Raw genomic sequence first — 18932 nt, 5'->3', positions numbered from 1 at the left:
CTAAAAAACAGATTGAATTTTAACACATTCGTAGTTCTGCTACTAACACTCATAATTGTGCCATCATATTTCAATATTTCAATATTTCAACAATTCATCATAATTTCTCCTCCTCTTGAACCGGCATTTCAACAATGTGATCTACCCCCTCGTATTCTGGGAGTTGGAGATTATATTTTTGAGAAATTTCTGGGGTTACGAATCTAGATATCGATGTTAGCTTTCTCAATCCCCTGTCGTATATACATTTATACATCTATCTCCAGCTAACCATACCAACGACCGCAATCAAAGAGCAATGAAAAAGGAGAAAAAGAAAGGGAAAAAAATCATACCTCCCACCCAAAAAATGTCTTCCCTTGAAGAACCTGACCAGAGGTTTTGGCGCCGTCAAACTAATCAGATACTGAGGCATGAAATTTGCGCCGGGACCGGAAGATGGAGGACCAGTGGCGATGTCCCAGGAGGAAGGCGCGTCGATGGATGTTATGGGGAGGGAAGTGGTTTCTAGAGCGCGGATTATGGAGGCGAAGGGGTCGCGGATGCTGCCGGAGAAAGAGAAGCCTGGAGATGGGGGGAGGGTTAGTTGAGTGGGGGGTGAGGGGAAGAAGGAGGGGAAAGGGGAAGGGAGAAAGGAGAAGGGGAAAGGGGAGAAATACCGAATATAGCATCGACGATGTGATCAGATTCTTTCAGAGCTTCCGAAAAATCATCGGTAAATGGGATCGAGAGATTGCGGAGCTGAGTAGAGAGACGCTACAACGAGTTAATATATCTATATCTCACGGCTAAAATAGATGTAGATCGGTAGATGTTTGTTCTATATTACATAGGAAGAAGACATTTAAGCGAGAGGCGAGCAGCATGAAAGATATAGAAGAGGATTTCATACTTGATAAAGTTCATTTTTACCCTGTTTGGGATAATAAATAGTGGGTTTGTAACCGTAATGCCAGAGATGACGAGCTGCGACTAGACCATCACCTCCTGATTTGGGGAAAATTAGTTTTTGTGATGTTTCGGACGATGGGAATGGGGAGAGGAGTGGGAGATGTGGATGTAGATGTTAATTTGAATGGAACTCGATTTTACGTACCGTTGTTTCCGGGTCCGCATGCGACGAGAATTCTTCGGCCTTTGGAGGGAGGATGAACTTTGTATACTAAATTGGTTGGGTTATGGTTAGTTGTTTTGTTGTGTTCTGTTTTGTTGAGAGTAATGTGATGGATGGAATGGTATGGTATGAAGTATTTGACTTGGAGATATGTCTTTTGACGAGAGTTCGAATGGCCCAATGTAATGGATGGCCGAAGTAACAGAGTCTCGAGATGACATAATTCATACACTAATATGAATACATATCCCCACCCCCTCGTATCTTCTTCGTCTCTCCATCCCCTTTTATTTCCTCCTCAACTTTCCTTTCACGCAGATACATTTCTTCACAAATCACAGAAAACCCTCATAAACACAGCCCTAGAATACATCACCCCTCCCCCGAGAACGAACCACACAAAAAAAGTAAATCATACATACCCACTTGTGAAACACTCAATCCGGCCAATTCCATCAATTGGTCGAGAGAAAATGCTCCGAGAGACATAAGATCTTTATCTAAAGCTGCTGCGTTGGCGGCGGAGAGGTACTATGGGATGTTAGGTTTGTGTTTGGTTTGTGGTGGAAGGGTAGAGGAATATACTTTGGCTGCCATGGTGGATGGTGTGATGGGATGGAAGTTGAGATACTTTGGGATGGATGGTGATTGTATGAGTATAATTCTGTAGTTGTAGTCTGATAATTTGATAGCGTGGTTTAATATAACAGACGAATATATAGTTGACTTGAATGTTGATCAACGGGAGGTACCTAAACGAAATCACGATTCTAATCAACCGAAACGATAATCATTCAGTGATCGATGGAGAGACAAACTAATCCGTTAAATGAATAAGATTACCCAGTACTTTTCCCGAAAGAAAGGAAAAGACAAATAAATCAATAATCCTATATGTATTTTCTCAAACAACTTTCGTAACCAAAGATAGAGAAATAGACATCCTGCAAACAAAGTTCACCCACCCACCTCATAACAAAGCACAATTACATCACTACCCCTCCTCTCCTCCCATTCCACCCCCTACCCTCCACCCCTTGCCCGACACTTCCACCCTTCCACCCCCCCCCCCCCCCAAAAAAAAAAATTCCCGCTACCCGAACAACCTCCGAACATCAAATAATTTCCCTCATCTACAATCCCATACCATCCACATCACATCTTATCCATCTATCCAACCCCCTCAATCCCTCAATCCCCAAAAAATAAAATGGTCGTACGCATCCGACTCGCGCGCTTCGGCCGCAAAAGAGAACCCTTCTACAACATCGTCGTTGCACAAGCCCGGTAAGATTTTCCCCTCTTCCCTCCCCATCAAATCACCACTAACCCCCAACAGCTCAGCGCGCAATTCCCTCCCGCTTGAAGTCCTCGGCACCTACGACCCAATCCCCAAACTGCCCGCGGACGGCGAGGGACAAAAGTTCAAAGATATTCGTCTCGACACGCTGCGCGCAAAGTATTGGTTGGGAGTGGGTGCGCAGCCGTCGAAGACGGCGTGGAGATTGTTGAGTATGGTATGTTTTATTTTTATTATTATCTTATTTCGATAGCATCGCTTTCGCATTCTATACTATAATCTATCAAGATATCAGAATAACAAGATGGGAATTGGGAATTGGGTATCAAAAGCCCATAAATCCCCCCCCCCGCCCCCAAACCTCCAATCCCACACATCGAACCTCCCTCCTCAAACCCCAATTACTAACCTCCTATTCCCCAGGCCGGTCTCCTCGAACCTCAATACACACCGCAATCCAAAACCCCCACGTCTCCCAATTCCAGCAAACCCATTCTCAAGAGCGATTCTTAGCTTGAATCCACTCCATTTCCATCCCATTCCTCTATTTGCATGTCTGCTGCTACATCTCTCCTACACTTCTCCTACACCTCACCAAAACATTATCCATTTATCCCTCTCTATATCTATCCATTTTCCCCAATCAAGAATAATCTTCATAAATACCAATACAATTCCAATTCCACCGCTAGCCGCTCGAAAAGCCCTCGAGAGAAGATAGATAGATAGACAGACTCGTGCAAACAAAACGACAAGAAACAAACAAACTCGCAGGAGAAAGCAAACCAAAGCAAAGGAAAGCAAAACTCTTACCTCTCTCAAGCGCATTAGAACTAGAACTAGAATGGGATGGGATGGGATGGGAAGGATCGAGTTTATATCTATCTATCTACGGTATAACGATAAATTGAAAACTGGCATCCAATGAGTAAGGAAAGGAGGATATATGCAGCGTGTACAGAGCGTTTCAAGTTTCACATCTTTCACCTTACATACTACATATACCACGATGTGCGCACAAATACTAAGTAAGAGGGAGGGAGGAATCTTTATTCTTGCGAGGAAACGAATGTTTGTTTGTATTCATAGATGATATGATAGATCGGTCAGTGGATGATAGATGAATGGTAGTGATGATATGGGAATCACACCGGACTGACGTCCATTTGTAAAAATAAAATAAAATAAATCGGGAGTTAGGAATTTCCAAAAAAAAAAGCCAAATCAAATTAAATCACATCACATCACACACCTATCGTCTAACATCATCGAACCAGTTCCAAAAGTGATCAAAAAATACATCTTTCATTATAACAAAAGGCCGTTATATATAATCCTCATGTCCAAATCCTATATACATCCAAGTAGGTCCCCAAAAATTATGGCATGAGTGAATGACTAAACATCACCATGTTTGACTTTTCTGATCCATGCCCGTTTCCAAAATGCCATGATATGAACTCCCGACGCCTTGCCAATTTATGATTTTCAAATGCGATACAAACTTCAGAGGTGAATCTCCCCTATCAATCAACTTCAATGCCCCTGGGCCGTGAAGAAGAGGTTGGTCGTTAAACAAATGACCAATACACAAAGACCGTAGATAGCCAATGCCAAAGAAAGCTTTCGTAAGATGGTTTTACGCCATGTAATCTTCTTGATGGATTGACCAAGTAAGCCTTGACCTTCCTCCTCATCTTCATCAGAATCTGTTTCGTCATCTTTTGCTAATCGTTGGTGATGGATTGAATCTGGTGAAGAAATCTTGTAGTAAAACAATCCTGGTAAAATGAAACTAATACTTGTACTTCCTGTACTTCCAACATATGCGAGTACTTTATCGAGTGATGATACAGTAACTGCAGTAAAATAGCTAAGAGCAATGATGATCGTGGTAATGATTGCAAATCTTGTTTCACCAATAGTATCATTTCTTGCGGCAGGTCGTACACGACCACCTGAGAGTAAAGGAGCAGAGCGTGCAGGCGAACCAGTAGGTGAATGACTTCTCTTCCAGGAGTTTGGACGCCACTTCAAGACTGCATCGACTGATGCTCTACAAGGATGTACTTGAAGTGGATAGGAGAACATGACAAGAATGACAATAGCTGCTTTAGCGATTGTTGAGGCAGTAGATGGTATATCTATACTTGTCAGTGTTATGGAGTTGTAATTTTAGTAGAGTACTTACACATTCCAACAATGTTTCCCTTCACGGCGTTACCAAAAGATAGGTATCCAGTGATCGCGACTAAAACGTATATAGAAGCAGCACTTCCAATACTTGCCGCAACAACACCTGTAGTTCGCTTAGGTGAGTTATCTTTGATTTCATTCAGAATAGAGAACATCTACGACTGTTAGTATACCAACGGAAAACTAAGGTGTTCACAACTTACATTTTGATGACAGGTATAAGCAAAGACAATGACGGGGAAACTTTGCAACGTTGGGACGATTCCTGCCCACTCCACCCCTCTAATTGGACCCCGGTCTGCCATAGTATCTCCTTTAACAAAGTGATATACCACGAGAATGACAAGATATCCAATAGAAACCAGAGCGACGATACTCGTATACTTCAAGGAATCTAAACGTCTCAAATATGAGAGTGGAATAACAACAAACCTGGAGATAAGTCAGTATAACCATATCCAAAGTAGAATGCCAAGCTCACATGAAAACTGTTATCCAAAACTTTCGATCCATGAGAATGGGCATAGATTCTGCTCCCTGACTGAAACCAGTCGCGACTCCTGGCATCAGATCACCAATAATGATCAAATAACTAACGCCTACACCAAAGCATTTGATGGCAATCGCCGCATCGAAAATGACTGCTGCATTTGGGTAGGTGATTTGGGATAAAGCGAAGAAGGAAGCCGTCCCTCTATCAAGATATCTCGCACATCGAGATTGTAAATACAAGCCGAAAGCTGCCATCATACCCGACCATATTATAACGAATGTTCCGAGTAGGATTCCCATATGTGACATCGCTAAGGGCATAGCAAGCGTACCAGCGCCAACGACTAAAAGGTTCCATGTCAGCATCACCCCCCGAAAGATCGAGGTAGAACGTACTAGTATTGAGGAGATTGACATTGCTACTGATCCAAGATGCTTGACCATGAGGCAAGTTCTGTTCTTTAATTGTTCGACTTGATTTCCGTCTGCACGCGACCATCAGTTTATATCCTTCTTCTCATCTTCTCCTCTAGAATAATTTGCTTACCGTGGACCACGGTTAGATTCTGAGCTACTGCCGCTTGGCCCGCCAACAGTCAAGTATGAAGCCATGTTTTAGTTGTGTTCCTCTCTCGTCGTTCTCCTCTGAGGTGTCGGTGAGAGCGTGCCCAGTACGGGGAATGATTGACGTAGGTAGGTACTTGTGCGGAGCTTTCGAAGAGCTGTCCTGATGCTACAATTTTCTAAGCGCCACCATAACCGTTTGCAACCGGTTGGGAATTTGGAGAGTATCGTCTGAAGTTGTGATCAGAGGATGAATTGATGTAATCGTCAAGGTAGGTGGATGTCGCGCAATTCGGTGGTAATCGCATGCAATGAGTGAGGACCAATGATTAAAAAAAAGGTGCCCCCGTCAGAGTAGTGATGAAGCGGAATCAATCGGCAATCTTGAAGATTGCGAGGGCGTGCCAAGCTAAGCCACTGATTAGACTTAAACTTCCCTTAACCTTATCAGCCTTGCTGTACATTTTTGGCGGCAGCCCTCTCCTTTCCTCAGATTATTGAGGAACATTAAATTACAATTGTCCCAAACATCCAATTTCAATACCTCACAATGGATAACACATTCGATAAGACAGCTTCGGAAACTATTGATCTATTAGAAGCCCGACTACGGAGGATAGAATATGCTGTGTGTGGTCATATTGACACTACATCTGTCACAAGCTCCGATGTATCTATATCTGCGTACGAACGACTTGCAGATTTAGAACATGTTCTACACGGACTTGCTTCGAAATCAAGGGTCATTCAGGATTTATTGCAATTACGTGAGTCTGTTGGGGCTATTCAGTAGTAGTAGTAGTAGTGGTAGTAGTAGTAACTAATGCCTTCTAGATGCCAAATATCCCGACCTCTTTCAATCCATTGATCCAGATATACTACCTACCACTCTCGATACGTCCAGTATTCTATCTATCGTATTAGCATCCGCCAGCGCATACCCATCTACTGCTTCTCGATTGACATCTATTCTTGACATGCCAATTCCATCAGCAGAATCGTCCGCTCAGCTCATCGAGTTACAACCTCGAATCGCGAAAATCGAAGCTCTCCAGATGGCACAAAATGCGGAGTTATCAGCGTTGAGGCAAAGAACCGCGGCGGTAATTCAACGTTGGTATACTGTTGATATATTACGAACAGGTGAAAGTTGGGCAGAGTTGGAAGAAAGAGTACAGCATGTAGAGCAAAAAGTTCGGAGAGCCACAACGCTGAAACAATTGGATGATGGAATAGCCCAGGAGTGAGATTCACATTTCTCAAAGTCAACACGTTTTCAGAAGCTTGACATTCCAGTGGAAACACACCAAAGAAATACACGTCATAGTGAAGTTAGTGAAGTGAGATGGAAAAGAAACGTCTCTGGGTCAGAGCACCATCGACATCTCGATGTGATGATAAGTCTGTTCTAGCAGTGTTTGAGTAATTGCGGAGAGATACGTCCTAATATCTTGGACAAGGCGATGATACTACAGCTGAGAAATGGAAGAGTACGGAAGTTGTATGATCCGCGTTTCAGGAATTGGCTACAAAGATATTAACGGTCTGAGCTATGACATAGCAGCTATCATATGTATCAGTCAGATATATCTATAGTAATTGTTATATTACCGTTGCCGCTTGGGAAGGGATGAACAGCCGTTATCCGGTGGAAATGGATGATAAGGCAGAGGCAGCATGAGCTTAGGAGCGAATGACCCGCGTAGTTAGGAACCGTCCATCCACACGTGTAGTTGAGTACATTTTTAACGTGTAGCAATATGTAGAGAACACTTTACCATTCAGATCTGTGATGTGAGAGTATCACGAGTCATAATATCATCAGACATGACATTGTACGGCGCCGACGGGTCTGAACAAGAAAATGAATACGTGATGAGGATAATGAGGCCAAGTACAGAACAGAGCACAGCACAGCACAGCACGAGCCATTGTAATAAATGTGGAGAAAAGGCGCTCACTGGTACTGTAGCATAGCAGAAGATCTTTCTTTTCTTCGACTTTCTCCCATCGATCAATCGTATCGTCTCCAGGGCTTTTATTTACAGGTGGCTTGGTAGGTGGCTCGGTGGGTGCGTGGGTGACAACTTACGAAGTGAAGTACAAGCAGAGCAGAGTAGAAACTCGAGCTCGCTCCAGCTTTTCGATCAACATTGAACATACTGTCTAGGCTAGGCTAGGTGGGGATACTGTATAAATGCGAGGAGAAGAAGGAAGATAGTATGGATAGTCTTGAGAAATCAAATCCTCCGTGGTATCTTTGCGTACCTACCTACGTATCTGATCCTTGTTTTCTGAACGGTTAAGACTCAAGACTTAAAACTCAAAAGTAGTTAAGGTAAGGTAGTAAGCAAATGCTCGTTTCGATGGATGGTGGGACGTGGATATCGTCATATTTTTGTTTTATTTTGCTTGGTGGATCGTGAGTAGTGAATCGTGATGTAGAAGGAGGGGAGGGAAGATCTTGAAACTTGGATGGAAGGTTTCTTTGCGCTTCGTGGGAATTGCCTGGGTTGTATTGGTGTGATGGTGTGTGGTTTGGGTTTATTGTATTGTATTATTTATTATGAGGTGGATTGGTTGGTTGGTTGGTGTTTGATGAGCATGTTATATTTTATATTTGTATTTATGGATAGGTATATGGATAGGTATATAAACGCATGTGCTATTCAACGCGCTGGTAGTAGATAGATAGCTAGATATTTAGATACATACATACTTGAGAAATAAACGGATATCAGAACTAATAAATGGATGGCTGCTCAGTGGTGTGAAGTATGATATGATAGGATATGATAGAATGGGTATGATGGTATGAGTACTGGTCGTTGGGTATGTAGATACCTGCGGAATACTAAATGGTAATTGATTATTGACGTGAAAGGAAGCATTGTTTTGTTTCTTGAAGAGTGAAGATTGGATATTATATGGTTTGTATCTATCTACCTATCTACCCGATCAGTATGTATGTAGATACGTAAAATAGAGTCGAGCAAACTAAACTAAAAACCTATTATTAACACAGCACAGCACAGCACTGCACAGCACAGCACAGCACTGCACAGCACTGCACATCACTGCACATCACCGCTGCCAGAAACAGCACGAACACGAGCACACGAGCTGGAGGTCCGTGTTGTGCAGCGGTGCGGTGCGGATGTCAGAGAACCGAGAAGGCAGTGCTGAGGTGAGGGCGAGTGGTTCGTTGTTATTGTTATTGTATTTGTATAGTGTGATGTGATGTGATGTGGAATTGAAATTCTAGATTCTAGGGAGTGAGTGAGTAGGTTATTGGGAGTTGGTAGGAGGGGGAAAATGGGGGGAGAGAGAGAGAGAGAGAGAGAGAGATGTTTAGGTGTGGTTATATTGTATTTATATATTTACCTACTTATATATATATAATATATATACATACTGATTGATTGATGGATTTATTACACAGCACATACGAAGTACTCGTAAAAGTTAGAATACCTACCAAGCAGAAGTCGAGTGGAGTGAGTACAGTTACTAACCTTGTAATCATAGGTATTCCCAAATGAATTTCGTAGCGAAAGATACTAGGTAAATAATAATAAAAGAATCAAGTGAGGGTTTGGGACTTGACTGACCCCTGAAATGTGAAACGTGTGTGGATGGATGATCCTAAAGTCTAGATTTTATCTTTTTTTTTTATTTTTTTACTGGTGATGAAAAACAAAAGATTAAAAAATGGATCGGAGACCCTGGGATCTTTGGAGGTGTCTGGGAGGGGAAGGGAAGGAGAAGGAGAAGGAGAAGGAGAAAAGTATAAATTGTATTTATTTGGCTAGGTAGTGGGTTAGTGGGTTATTAGTTTAGTAGGTAGTAGTAGTAGTAGTAATGGTGGTGGTAGTAGGTAGGTACTGAATTGTTCATTAATTTGAGGGAGTTTGTGTGGAGGGTATGAAGGGTATGGAGGGAGGATGATTGATGATTGATTACTGGTGATGTTGATTGTATTTGAGTTATTCGATTTGTGATATTATTGAGATTGACATGGAGAGGGATTTGATGTTTGTGTGTTCTATTGTTCTATTGTTCTATGGAAGGCTTGAGGAGATGTATATATATGTATATATAGAGGTATGTAGATATGTAGATATACTAGATAGACAGACAGATACATACCTATGCAGGTAGATATCACGAACGGACCAAATGAATTTCCACGCCACCACATCCTGTACCTGACTAATAAAAACACATCTCACACTAAGGAAGCTCGGAACCAACCACACGCGAGCATGGCGAGCATGGCAAGCATGGCAAGCATGGCAAGCATGGGATTGAAACAACTTGGACCTGCAAATCTAGAAACAAGTCAGCACACGCCCAAGGAGGAAAAAGTCTTGACCTAGACTAGACTAGACACACTAAACTAAACTAAAGCAAAGAATTTCCCTAAAGCGTGCGTCGTGCTAGAGGGTCAAATCTTATTGGAATGTGATACGATGGATGGAGCAGAGGAGAGGATAATGATGAAATGTTGTGTTATGTTGGAGATTGGATGGTAAATGGTAGATATTAGATAGGTAGAGGTAGAGGGAGAGGTGTTGGTATAGATAGATATAGGTAAAGGTTTAAAATGATCGAGGAACAAGAGACGCAGGAGAGGTATCTAGTGGACCGAAAAGATGGGATATATTAGATATACTAGATATACTAGATATACTAGATGCAAGTAATGAATATCATCATGAATGCAGCATAGAGAAGAAACTAGATGACTAGCTAGAAGCATCTGTTCCCTTGCTTCTTGCTCGAGCCTTGCAAAGAAATAATCATCCATGGATATCATTTAATATTCGTATGCAGCAGGTAGATAGGATAGTGCCAAAGGTTAATAATTTCACTAACGTTAATGGATTCGTATCTTTTTCTGATTACCAACTCACCTAGTCCTCTGGCTAGGTAGCTATCGGTAGACCCAGACACTCTAGATTCTTTGCCTTCTTTTGCTTTGCTTTGCTTTGCTTTCCGTTATCCGTCCTCCGTCCTCCGTCCTCGGTTGATTTTCATATACTATGTAGAAATTCCATCCCATTACCGTTACCGTTACCGTTACTGTTACCGTTACCATTACCATTGAATTATCACATCCAATCAATCTTATACATTTATTTTATTTCCCTTCCCAACTCTCATTCAGCCTAAACACGCTTCACACTGCCCTACCCCATACCATACGATACCATACCATACATACATCCCATCCATCGTTCATACCATTCTTCTCTCTCTCACACACACATACACACACACACACTCTCTCTCTCTCTCTCTCTCTCTCTCTCTCCAAAAAAGGATTGGATCCGTCTCACCATTCACTCATCCATTCATCCACTCATCCATTCATTCAATTCACTCTTTACCCCAAATCCTCCTTCGATCGGGTCGCTTTTCTGTAACCTTCCTGAGAGCCACATCCACTCATTATTGCCCTTTCTATTCATTTCATCCATCCATCAGCTATCACATCTGGGAACTTGCATACCCCGTACCGTACACTTATTACATACATACACCATACATACATACACATTGTTCACTCTTCACCCATCCTAGTACATATAGGGTACATATATACACATATACCTTGTCAAACCTTTTTAAACCTTTTTATTAACCTTTTTTCCCTCCATTCTCGTGCCATTGCGCGTATGTATCATCACACCCATCGATCCCCTTTTTTCTAAACCACGCACGCAACAACCCTCCACCACACACACATTACCTTCGATCTGATTTAACACCACAACCACACTCTTTCAACTTTATCACTCGATCCTCGTGATATTGATTTTTATCTTCAGAAATAAATTCAAGATCGCTGCTACTGCTGGGCTGTGGTTAGCTTTCAAAATTACGATACCCCCAATAACGAGCGTTGCGTTGAATTGATTCATCTGGATTTTTCCCATTTGCTTGCTTCAATCTATTGAAGGAGATTCCTTAATTCAGTCACTGCAGCTGAAACATCACTTCGACCACCGACCGACCTATTCTACGAACCTCTTCAATATTTGATTTACTTACTTCCTCTATTTTCTTCATCCTCGACTTACAATTCGTTCGATTGAATCGAATGCTCTTACTTGCGACGATAATAACCTGAGTCGACAATAATAATTACTTTCAACAATCACAACAACAACATCCCTCTCTCGATCTTGTAGATCTTACTGATACCCAACAATACGTTAACTTCGTCTTCACCACGCAAAAATGAATCAATCAGATTACAAAGGTCGGAGGACAGCTGGAATGCGTGGAATGAGTATGGATAATATTCTAGGAGATCCATTCGCGCTGGCTACCATCTCGATTGCTATGGTATGTTATTTGGAAGTCGTGGATATCTACTGCGCCTCACTCTCTCCATGCAATGCTTACTGACATGAACGATTGATAGCTTGCATGGTTTATTGCTTTCATTGGATCGATATTAGCGACTGCATCACACGCATCTAATGACGGATTTCCAAATTATTCATGGTTTACGATTGCATATATGCTGTGTTGCATTCTAGGTATATTTGTCGTGATAGCATCGGATACAACTCAGACCTATCATGTTGCTATCGTTGGATTCTTGGCTACCGGTCTCGTGTTAACAAGTTCATCTGTTAATTCGTTAATTTATTCTTCAAATGGAGCAAAAGAAGCCGCCGCGGCTGGACATATCCTTCTCTCTATGGTTGCGGTAAGATTGTTTGGTCGGAAAGGTCTAGATCCCTTACTAATGTTGCATCTAGATTATTTGGATGTTCTACTTTGGATCAACACCTTCAGCGGTACCTCGAGCATACCTTGACTCGTTCGCCCTTCACAAAGATCATAGAGTATCATCAGGAAGAGGAATGTCGACTGCTTATGGAAATGGATATGGAATTGGTCGACCGGATACTTCAATCTCTTCAAACGTTCCACCACAAATGTATACCTCGGCGCAACTAGGTGGTTTCGAAACATCTTCACCAGTAGCAGGATTCCCAGGAGGTGCCGCAGGAGCCGAGCGCAACTCATCACAACCAAGATTTGGAGCCAGCAATCTTGGACCAAATGGTGGAATGGGTTCAGAACCTACACCAGGAGAAGTCATCCAACCTACAGAATACCCATACCGAGCGAAGGCCATTTATTCTTACGATGCCAACCCAGATGATGCAAACGAGATTAGTTTCGCTAAACACGAAATATTAGAAGTCTCAGACGTAAGTGGACGATGGTGGCAAGCCAAGAAAGAAAACGGAGACACCGGAATAGCGCCTTCGAATTACCTAATCTTATTATAAGGATGAATAAGGTTCTTGCGGATGTCATGGTGAAAATACCAATATACAACAGCACACCTTCGTTGATAGGAATTGGGAATTGGGAATATATCAAAGGTGTGGGGATGGGAATCGTTTTTCTCCAAAGATATATGAAATCACTGGAGTGCCATTATGGGGTTCAAAGGTTTTGGTTTGGAGTTTATGTAATAAAGTCAATGTGTTACGATTGGGAACTTTTTTCTTTCTTTACTCTTTTTTTTTTTTATCTCATTTTACTTTTCATTCTTTCTCTGCCTTTCTTACTTCTAGCTCTTGCTTCTCTTTTTTTTCGTTTCCCTTGTGGGTTTTTGATTTGCACTGCCTTTTTGTGTTAATCAAAAATGCTAGGTGAACTATGCAAATGCGATGGGCTTCGGAGTTGGGGAATAAGTACACTACCCGGCTAATTTGTGATTACCTACATAGCTGAGTGGATCAGAACGTGAGAGGGATTTGAGAGAATGGAGTCGATTAGTTGGGGGTGGAATTGGTTGGTGGATACGTGATGCTGACTGGGCTACCTGACTAAATTGTTCAGACCTGTCTTCTGGTTCCTGGCTACTAGCTCTTGGCTCTCATGGTGATAATTGAAAATTGAAGATATGGCGCGTGCAGATAATGATATGGGCATTGAGATGCTAGGCTAGACTGAATAGGGCCGAGGATAAGGGGTTTAGTTGGTGAAATAGTCTAGGGGATGGGAAGAGACAAGTGCATGATTTGGGAAGTTTGGGTGAGGACTTGATTATAAGATAAGATAAATAAGGTACAAGGTAAAAACGGAATACAAATGGTAAAGAAATACAAGTGGAAACTTTGTTTGATGTGATGTGACTGGTGATTGGTGACTAAGGTATGCATTGTAAGTATCTGGGGATTTTGAAGTATTAGATCGTTTCTTTGATCAGGTGAGTGGGGATTGTGGTTGAAGTTGTGATGAAGGTAGAGGTAGATATTGAGTTTGAGTTTGAGAGAGAGATTGGGTTTGAAATTGAATTCAAATTGAGAAAGAGAGAGAGAGAGAGAGAGAGGTTGAGATATTAATATATTGATAATGATAGTGAGTCAAAAAAGGGGAGGGCGTTTTTGGAAAAAAGAGAAGGGAAGGGAAGGGAAATAGAGAAATAGAGAAATAGAGAAATAGAGAAATAGAGAAATAGAGAAATAGAGAAATAGAGAAATAGAGAAATAGAGAAATAGAGAAATAGAGAAATAGAGAAATAGAGAAATAGAGAAATAGAGTGCAATATCAGATATCAGATATCAATTTCAAATTTCAAATTTCACATCGATATATTCACTATCATACCTCCTCTCTATAAATCCACAAACCACCTACCTACCTACCTACCTACCTACCTACCTACCTACCTACCTACCTACCTACAGATCACCATACAAATAACCACACAAAACATTCCAACACTTATTATTTAATAGCAAATTTTTATTCTGGAATATGGTATTGCAACGTAACGTCTAACGATCAAAGTCGTCCTTCAAGCTGTAAAGTAATCTACTATACTATATCTCCACTGCCCTGCCCGATCCGTTCTCAATCTCATACAAACTCGATCTGATGTGCATCCAATCGATAAGATTCATCTTACCATCATCATCGTCATCATCATCATCATCGTCATCATACCTAATCAGATGAAATTCCTATCCCACATCCCCAATCAACTTCCATTCCTCGCAATCCCGAATGATTCTTCAAATCCCAGGGTATGCAGCATCCATAATCATTTCATACTTGTAAGGATATCATGAAATCCAAATCTGGAACTTCAATTCATATCTCTCATCAAAAAAAAAAAACGCCAACCAAATGCAACGTGCGCTTGAGCAACCATTTAATCCACTCCAATTATTCGACATGACATCACGACGAATCTAATCCTCTTTTTCATCTTCAAGCTCCTCCATTGACTACACCTGCAGCAAGTTGTGCCTCTATTTGAGCCGATGCAATTGCCGCAGCTGCGTTGACATCTGCTTGATGTATAACACCTTGAACTATTTCTTGCTCAGATGGGTTGAGATTTGTGGTAAGTGATTCATAAAGTTGAGGTTGTTCTTGTTGAAGTTCTGTATACAGATTAGTACATCATCTCAGTCATGTTTCCAAGAAGAATACATACTCATCAAGGCGTTCTTGAATAACTGGTATGGCTCCACCTTATCGAGAGGGGTTTCAAGAAGACTCTCTTCGCCAAGCTCATCATCCGAGTCTTGATCTTCAAGATTGCTGAATTTTGAAGCCTAAAATATTATAAGCACGTATAAATCAAGGTTCAAGTCATTATCACTTACTTCTTCGCTCAAAAACTCGAGGTAAGCGCTACTTTCATCCTTGATGTCATTTTCTTCATCTCCCTCATCACCTTCCTCTCCCCAGGCATTATCATCACCAGCCCACTCGTCATCCTCATCATCATCATATCCCTCACCATCTCCTGGGAAGTCATCTTTCAAAGCTTCCTCGCGGTTCATTGTGGCCGTGGGAAGAGTTTGGAATAATCTGACAATGCCCTGCAACAATCTAGGCCAGCCTTGTTGAACACTGACTGGAACCTGATCGGCATTGAGGGTGAGTAATGCAACAATGGCGGCGATTGAAAGTTTCTTGTCGTGAACTCTGGTAAAACTATCGATGCTTGCGAACCACAAGCTGAAGAACTTATTGGTCCATTGCTTTTGCTCTAGGATATGTAAAGTCAAAGCTGGGTTGTAATAGATTGCGTTGATGACCATCTCCATGAGATGAATTTTGTATGACTTGACCTTGACGTCAGTGTTTGTTAGAGTTCTCATAGCCATATCGACGAATTGTAAAACGTATTGATCAATGTGACCTCTTAGACTAAGCATCATGCCTTCGGCCAACTTGCATGCACAAATCTTGTCAACACCTCCAACCTTATCATCGGCAAACATATCTGCAACCATGCCAAAGAAGGCATCCAGGTATTGTGGTGATTGTACGAGATGGGCACTGCCATATTGTACAAAGTTGTCCAAAGCTGGAAGCATATCTTCGAGATAAAGTTCGGCACCAGCCTTGAAGGTCGAGTGGATGAGCTCAAATGCTTGCCACATGGTTGGAGAAATAGATTTGGCAGCAAATGTACAGCTGTCAATGATCTCGAAAACTTCATTGTAAAGATCTGCGACTATTAGTATAAGCAAGTCTCAAATAGACAAAGGAAAAGGGGATTCGAACCATAAAGTTTGTTCTCCAACGTGACCTTGATGACTGGCATCAGAATTGATTCCATATGCAAAAGAACATCAGGAGTACTCTCTAAGGTCAAAATCAAAGTGCCAATCGTTTGCAAAACTCCGAGTGCGGTAATACTCTTATCATCCAAATAGTCGCCATACTCATCATCTTCCCTCTTTTCGTTTTTCTCCAATAATTCTCTAACAATTCGCAAATAAGTATCGCGCAACTGTTCGCTTAATGCTACGGCGAAAGGAGTCAATTCTGCTGCAAATACTTCAACAAAATCCTCCATGACATTTGACAATGCATCCACATCAACCTCGTTGGCAAGTTTCAATAACTGTTGCATAATTTGTGGGATGTTTGATTGCATGCTTGTGCGAATGATATCGTGTCTAATCAAAGGCTGCAACGCGAGTGCTGCTTCAACACGAACTGGAAGGTCTGGATCGGCCATACACTCGAGGATATTTCGGTATATGATAAGAAGATTCTGAGTATCCTTGAAATCGAGTTGTTCGAACTTCTCAACAGTGTCGCAAGCTCTGGCTCGTAGGAATCCTTGGGAGCTCTTGAAATCGGGGAAAACATATCGAACCAAGAAATACTCCACTTGTTCAGCAATTGGGCTCTTCTTTCCTAGGATGACACTGGACAAAGTTCCAATCATTCTCAAAGCTCCCTCCTTTGCAATGTGGTTCTTCTGTCCCTCTCCCGCAGCCTCGTATTCGTTTACAATCGAGTTGACAAATGTAAGAATGGTGAAAGTGTGCTTTCTGCGAACTTTGGTGAGTGTGATCAAGAAGTTAGTTGCGGCATTGTCTGGTGCTGAGACCTCTTCGTAAAAGTTCAATTTGTGGTGTAAATATTCCTCTGGGTCGGTTTCGAATTTCTCAACATCGTCGGGCGATAGACACATAACAGGGAAAAGGAAATGAGTGACAAGGCTGTCGAGATGTGGTTTCAAATGAGCCCACATTTGCTTTGGTCGAACACACTCATCAAGGAAAACCAAGGTATAGGAAAGACAAGGCCTGCTGAGCCATGTTGTCTTTGCGACCCATTTTTCAATCTGCTGGAGGTAACCTTTGAGAATCTCGGGTGCGAAATTGGCTGTGAAACTTTTTGCGAATGCGGCATAATCGTCTCCGTTGCCTTTCGACAAAGATGTGGGGTTGCCATATCTAAAGAAATGTTAGTGAATTGGTATTCAGCTACACGCAAATTACTCACCGAACATAGAGTCTGTTCAAATTGAAGTATGACCATTTCTTGGCCTTCCACCAATGGTTGGCCTCTCTCTCAGCTTCATCCTCAGGTAAAGCGGTAGCTGGAACATCTTTTGCGACTGTTTGAAGGAACAAAGTGCACCAGCCAACTACTACTGTATGTTCGCGCAATGAGGCAGACAAGTCAAACTATCATTGTCAGCACTTTTATGAAGATTCCAAAAATAAGCATAGGTACATACAAATGTTGCATGTTTGTATGCCTTGAGAACAATATGAAGCATTTCTCCCGCCTCTTCGCTCATCTCGTTGACCAAACCCTGTCCGATTGTCAAAAGCCTTGGGAATGTGGCTTCCACGATTGCGTCGAAATCTGCGCGATTCTCCCCCGATTTGAAACGGAAAACCCGGCAGATTGCGAGGAGACACTGTAAACCTGCGAATATTGATGCTGCATCGTTTGTGTTCAATAATTGAACAGTCATTTCTATGAAGGAAGGCCATCTATCTGGGAAATCATAATGTAAAATCTTTTGAAGGACTGGTACAAGTTGTTGTCGAATTTGTGGTGGGGAGGAAGCAATGAAAGGTAGGAGTCGGTCTCGGAATCTAGCCTTCTCATCGTCGGCCATCGGCTTGGGCTGGGTTTCGCTCGGTAGCCATGCTCTCGTAACGCGATTCTTAAGGTAGACAACCGCTGCAATGTAGCGTTAGTATCTGCCAGCAGCGGGGTATGTATTGCGAAGGAGTTTGCATACTTGATAACCGAACTGCAGGATTTTGTTCTGCTTGTAATATATCAAGAAGAGCATCGGTGAATCCAGGATGTTCCTCAGCCTGTTAAATACTTTGTTAGAGGTAGAAGGGAAATAAAATTTGGTAGGAATGCTTACTGATTTCAAGTCCAGTTCAGCGCGCCGACGAGTATCAGCATCTGGATCAAGAGTCGAAGCAATACGACCTCGCAAGACGGCAACATCCATCTTTGCTTATCTATTGAAAATAACTCAATAAAATAATTTGGGGTTGTTGTCTTGGATTCGGAGAACCGCAAAAACTTGAGCACTTCAAGAATTCGAGGAAGTTTCGTCGTGTCAATATATTTTGTGGTTCCCCCAAACTCGCCTAGCTGAAAAAAGCAAGCGAATGAAAAAAAGTTCCTAGTAAGGAAGGATCAAGTGCAAGTGTGTGAATGAGTGAATGGCTTTTGGTCTACCATCTACCAATTGCTGGATCATTCCAGTTCGAAGGCTTTAATAATTCATTCAATTCATTTGTTGATGTCGATGTTGTTTTAAGGTTCTCTCTCTTGCTTGACACGTTACTTTAGAAGAAGCTTTAATGTTCTTTGAACTCTTTTGTTTTCTTGATTTTCACAATCATATAGAAATTGTTCAAGTATTGTTGGGGGCCAGGGGAGAGGGAGAATGTGAGTACTACCTAGTAGGTAAGGCACAGAAGAGAACAGAAC

General features: G+C 41.9%; 6 protein-coding genes across 6 annotated transcripts; 3 read left to right on the top strand and 3 right to left on the bottom strand.

The window, feature by feature from the left end:
* Positions 1-97: 97 nt before the first annotated feature.
* EAE97_010732 (uncharacterized protein) lies at positions 98-1711 on the bottom strand (the record flags this gene model as incomplete). The annotated part of the gene is made up of 7 exons (XM_038881247.1): positions 98-203; positions 336-564; positions 660-756; positions 893-987; positions 1097-1162; positions 1537-1645; positions 1700-1711. 7 exons carry the CDS (start codon positions 1709-1711, stop codon positions 98-100), a joined length of 714 nt encoding a protein of 237 aa, XP_038727865.1.
* Positions 1712-2324: 613 nt separating this feature from the next.
* Positions 2325-2927, top strand: EAE97_010731 (uncharacterized protein; the record flags this gene model as incomplete). Its single annotated transcript, XM_038881246.1, has 3 exons — positions 2325-2401; positions 2454-2631; positions 2838-2927. The coding sequence occupies 3 exons, from the start codon at positions 2325-2327 to the stop codon at positions 2925-2927; spliced, it is 345 nt and encodes a 114-aa protein (XP_038727864.1).
* Positions 2928-3702: 775 nt separating this feature from the next.
* Positions 3703-6005, bottom strand: EAE97_010730 (uncharacterized protein). Its single transcript, XM_038881245.1, has 6 exons — positions 5650-6005; positions 5499-5587; positions 5092-5446; positions 4814-5042; positions 4606-4765; positions 3703-4558 (listed from the first exon to the last, which is right to left on the bottom strand). The coding sequence occupies exons 1-6, from the start codon at positions 5712-5714 to the stop codon at positions 3951-3953; spliced, it is 1506 nt and encodes a 501-aa protein (XP_038727863.1). The 5' UTR covers positions 5715-6005; the 3' UTR covers positions 3703-3950.
* Positions 6006-6216: 211 nt separating this feature from the next.
* Positions 6217-6913, top strand: EAE97_010729 (uncharacterized protein; the record flags this gene model as incomplete). Its single annotated transcript, XM_038881244.1, has 2 exons — positions 6217-6433; positions 6501-6913. The coding sequence occupies 2 exons, from the start codon at positions 6217-6219 to the stop codon at positions 6911-6913; spliced, it is 630 nt and encodes a 209-aa protein (XP_038727862.1).
* Positions 6914-11912: 4999 nt separating this feature from the next.
* Positions 11913-12982, top strand: EAE97_010728 (uncharacterized protein; the record flags this gene model as incomplete). The annotated part of the gene is made up of 3 exons (XM_038881243.1): positions 11913-12020; positions 12100-12390; positions 12443-12982. The coding sequence occupies 3 exons, from the start codon at positions 11913-11915 to the stop codon at positions 12980-12982; spliced, it is 939 nt and encodes a 312-aa protein (XP_038727861.1).
* A 1936-nt stretch (positions 12983-14918) lies between these two features.
* EAE97_010727 (uncharacterized protein) lies at positions 14919-18444 on the bottom strand (the record flags this gene model as incomplete). Its single annotated transcript, XM_038881242.1, has 8 exons — positions 14919-15094; positions 15148-15268; positions 15320-16173; positions 16230-17416; positions 17466-17650; positions 17704-18158; positions 18220-18298; positions 18355-18444. The coding sequence occupies 8 exons, from the start codon at positions 18442-18444 to the stop codon at positions 14919-14921; spliced, it is 3147 nt and encodes a 1048-aa protein (XP_038727860.1).
* Between the last annotated feature and the right edge of the window lie 488 nt (positions 18445-18932).

The sequence above is a fragment of the Botrytis byssoidea genome (genome assembly GCF_014898295.1).
Source record: "Botrytis byssoidea strain MUCL 94 chromosome Unknown BBYS_030, whole genome shotgun sequence".
Classification (NCBI taxonomy): Eukaryota; Fungi; Ascomycota; class Leotiomycetes; order Helotiales; family Sclerotiniaceae; genus Botrytis; species Botrytis byssoidea.
Note: the sequence above shows the minus strand (reverse complement) of the source record. Positions and strands in the feature narration are given on the sequence as shown.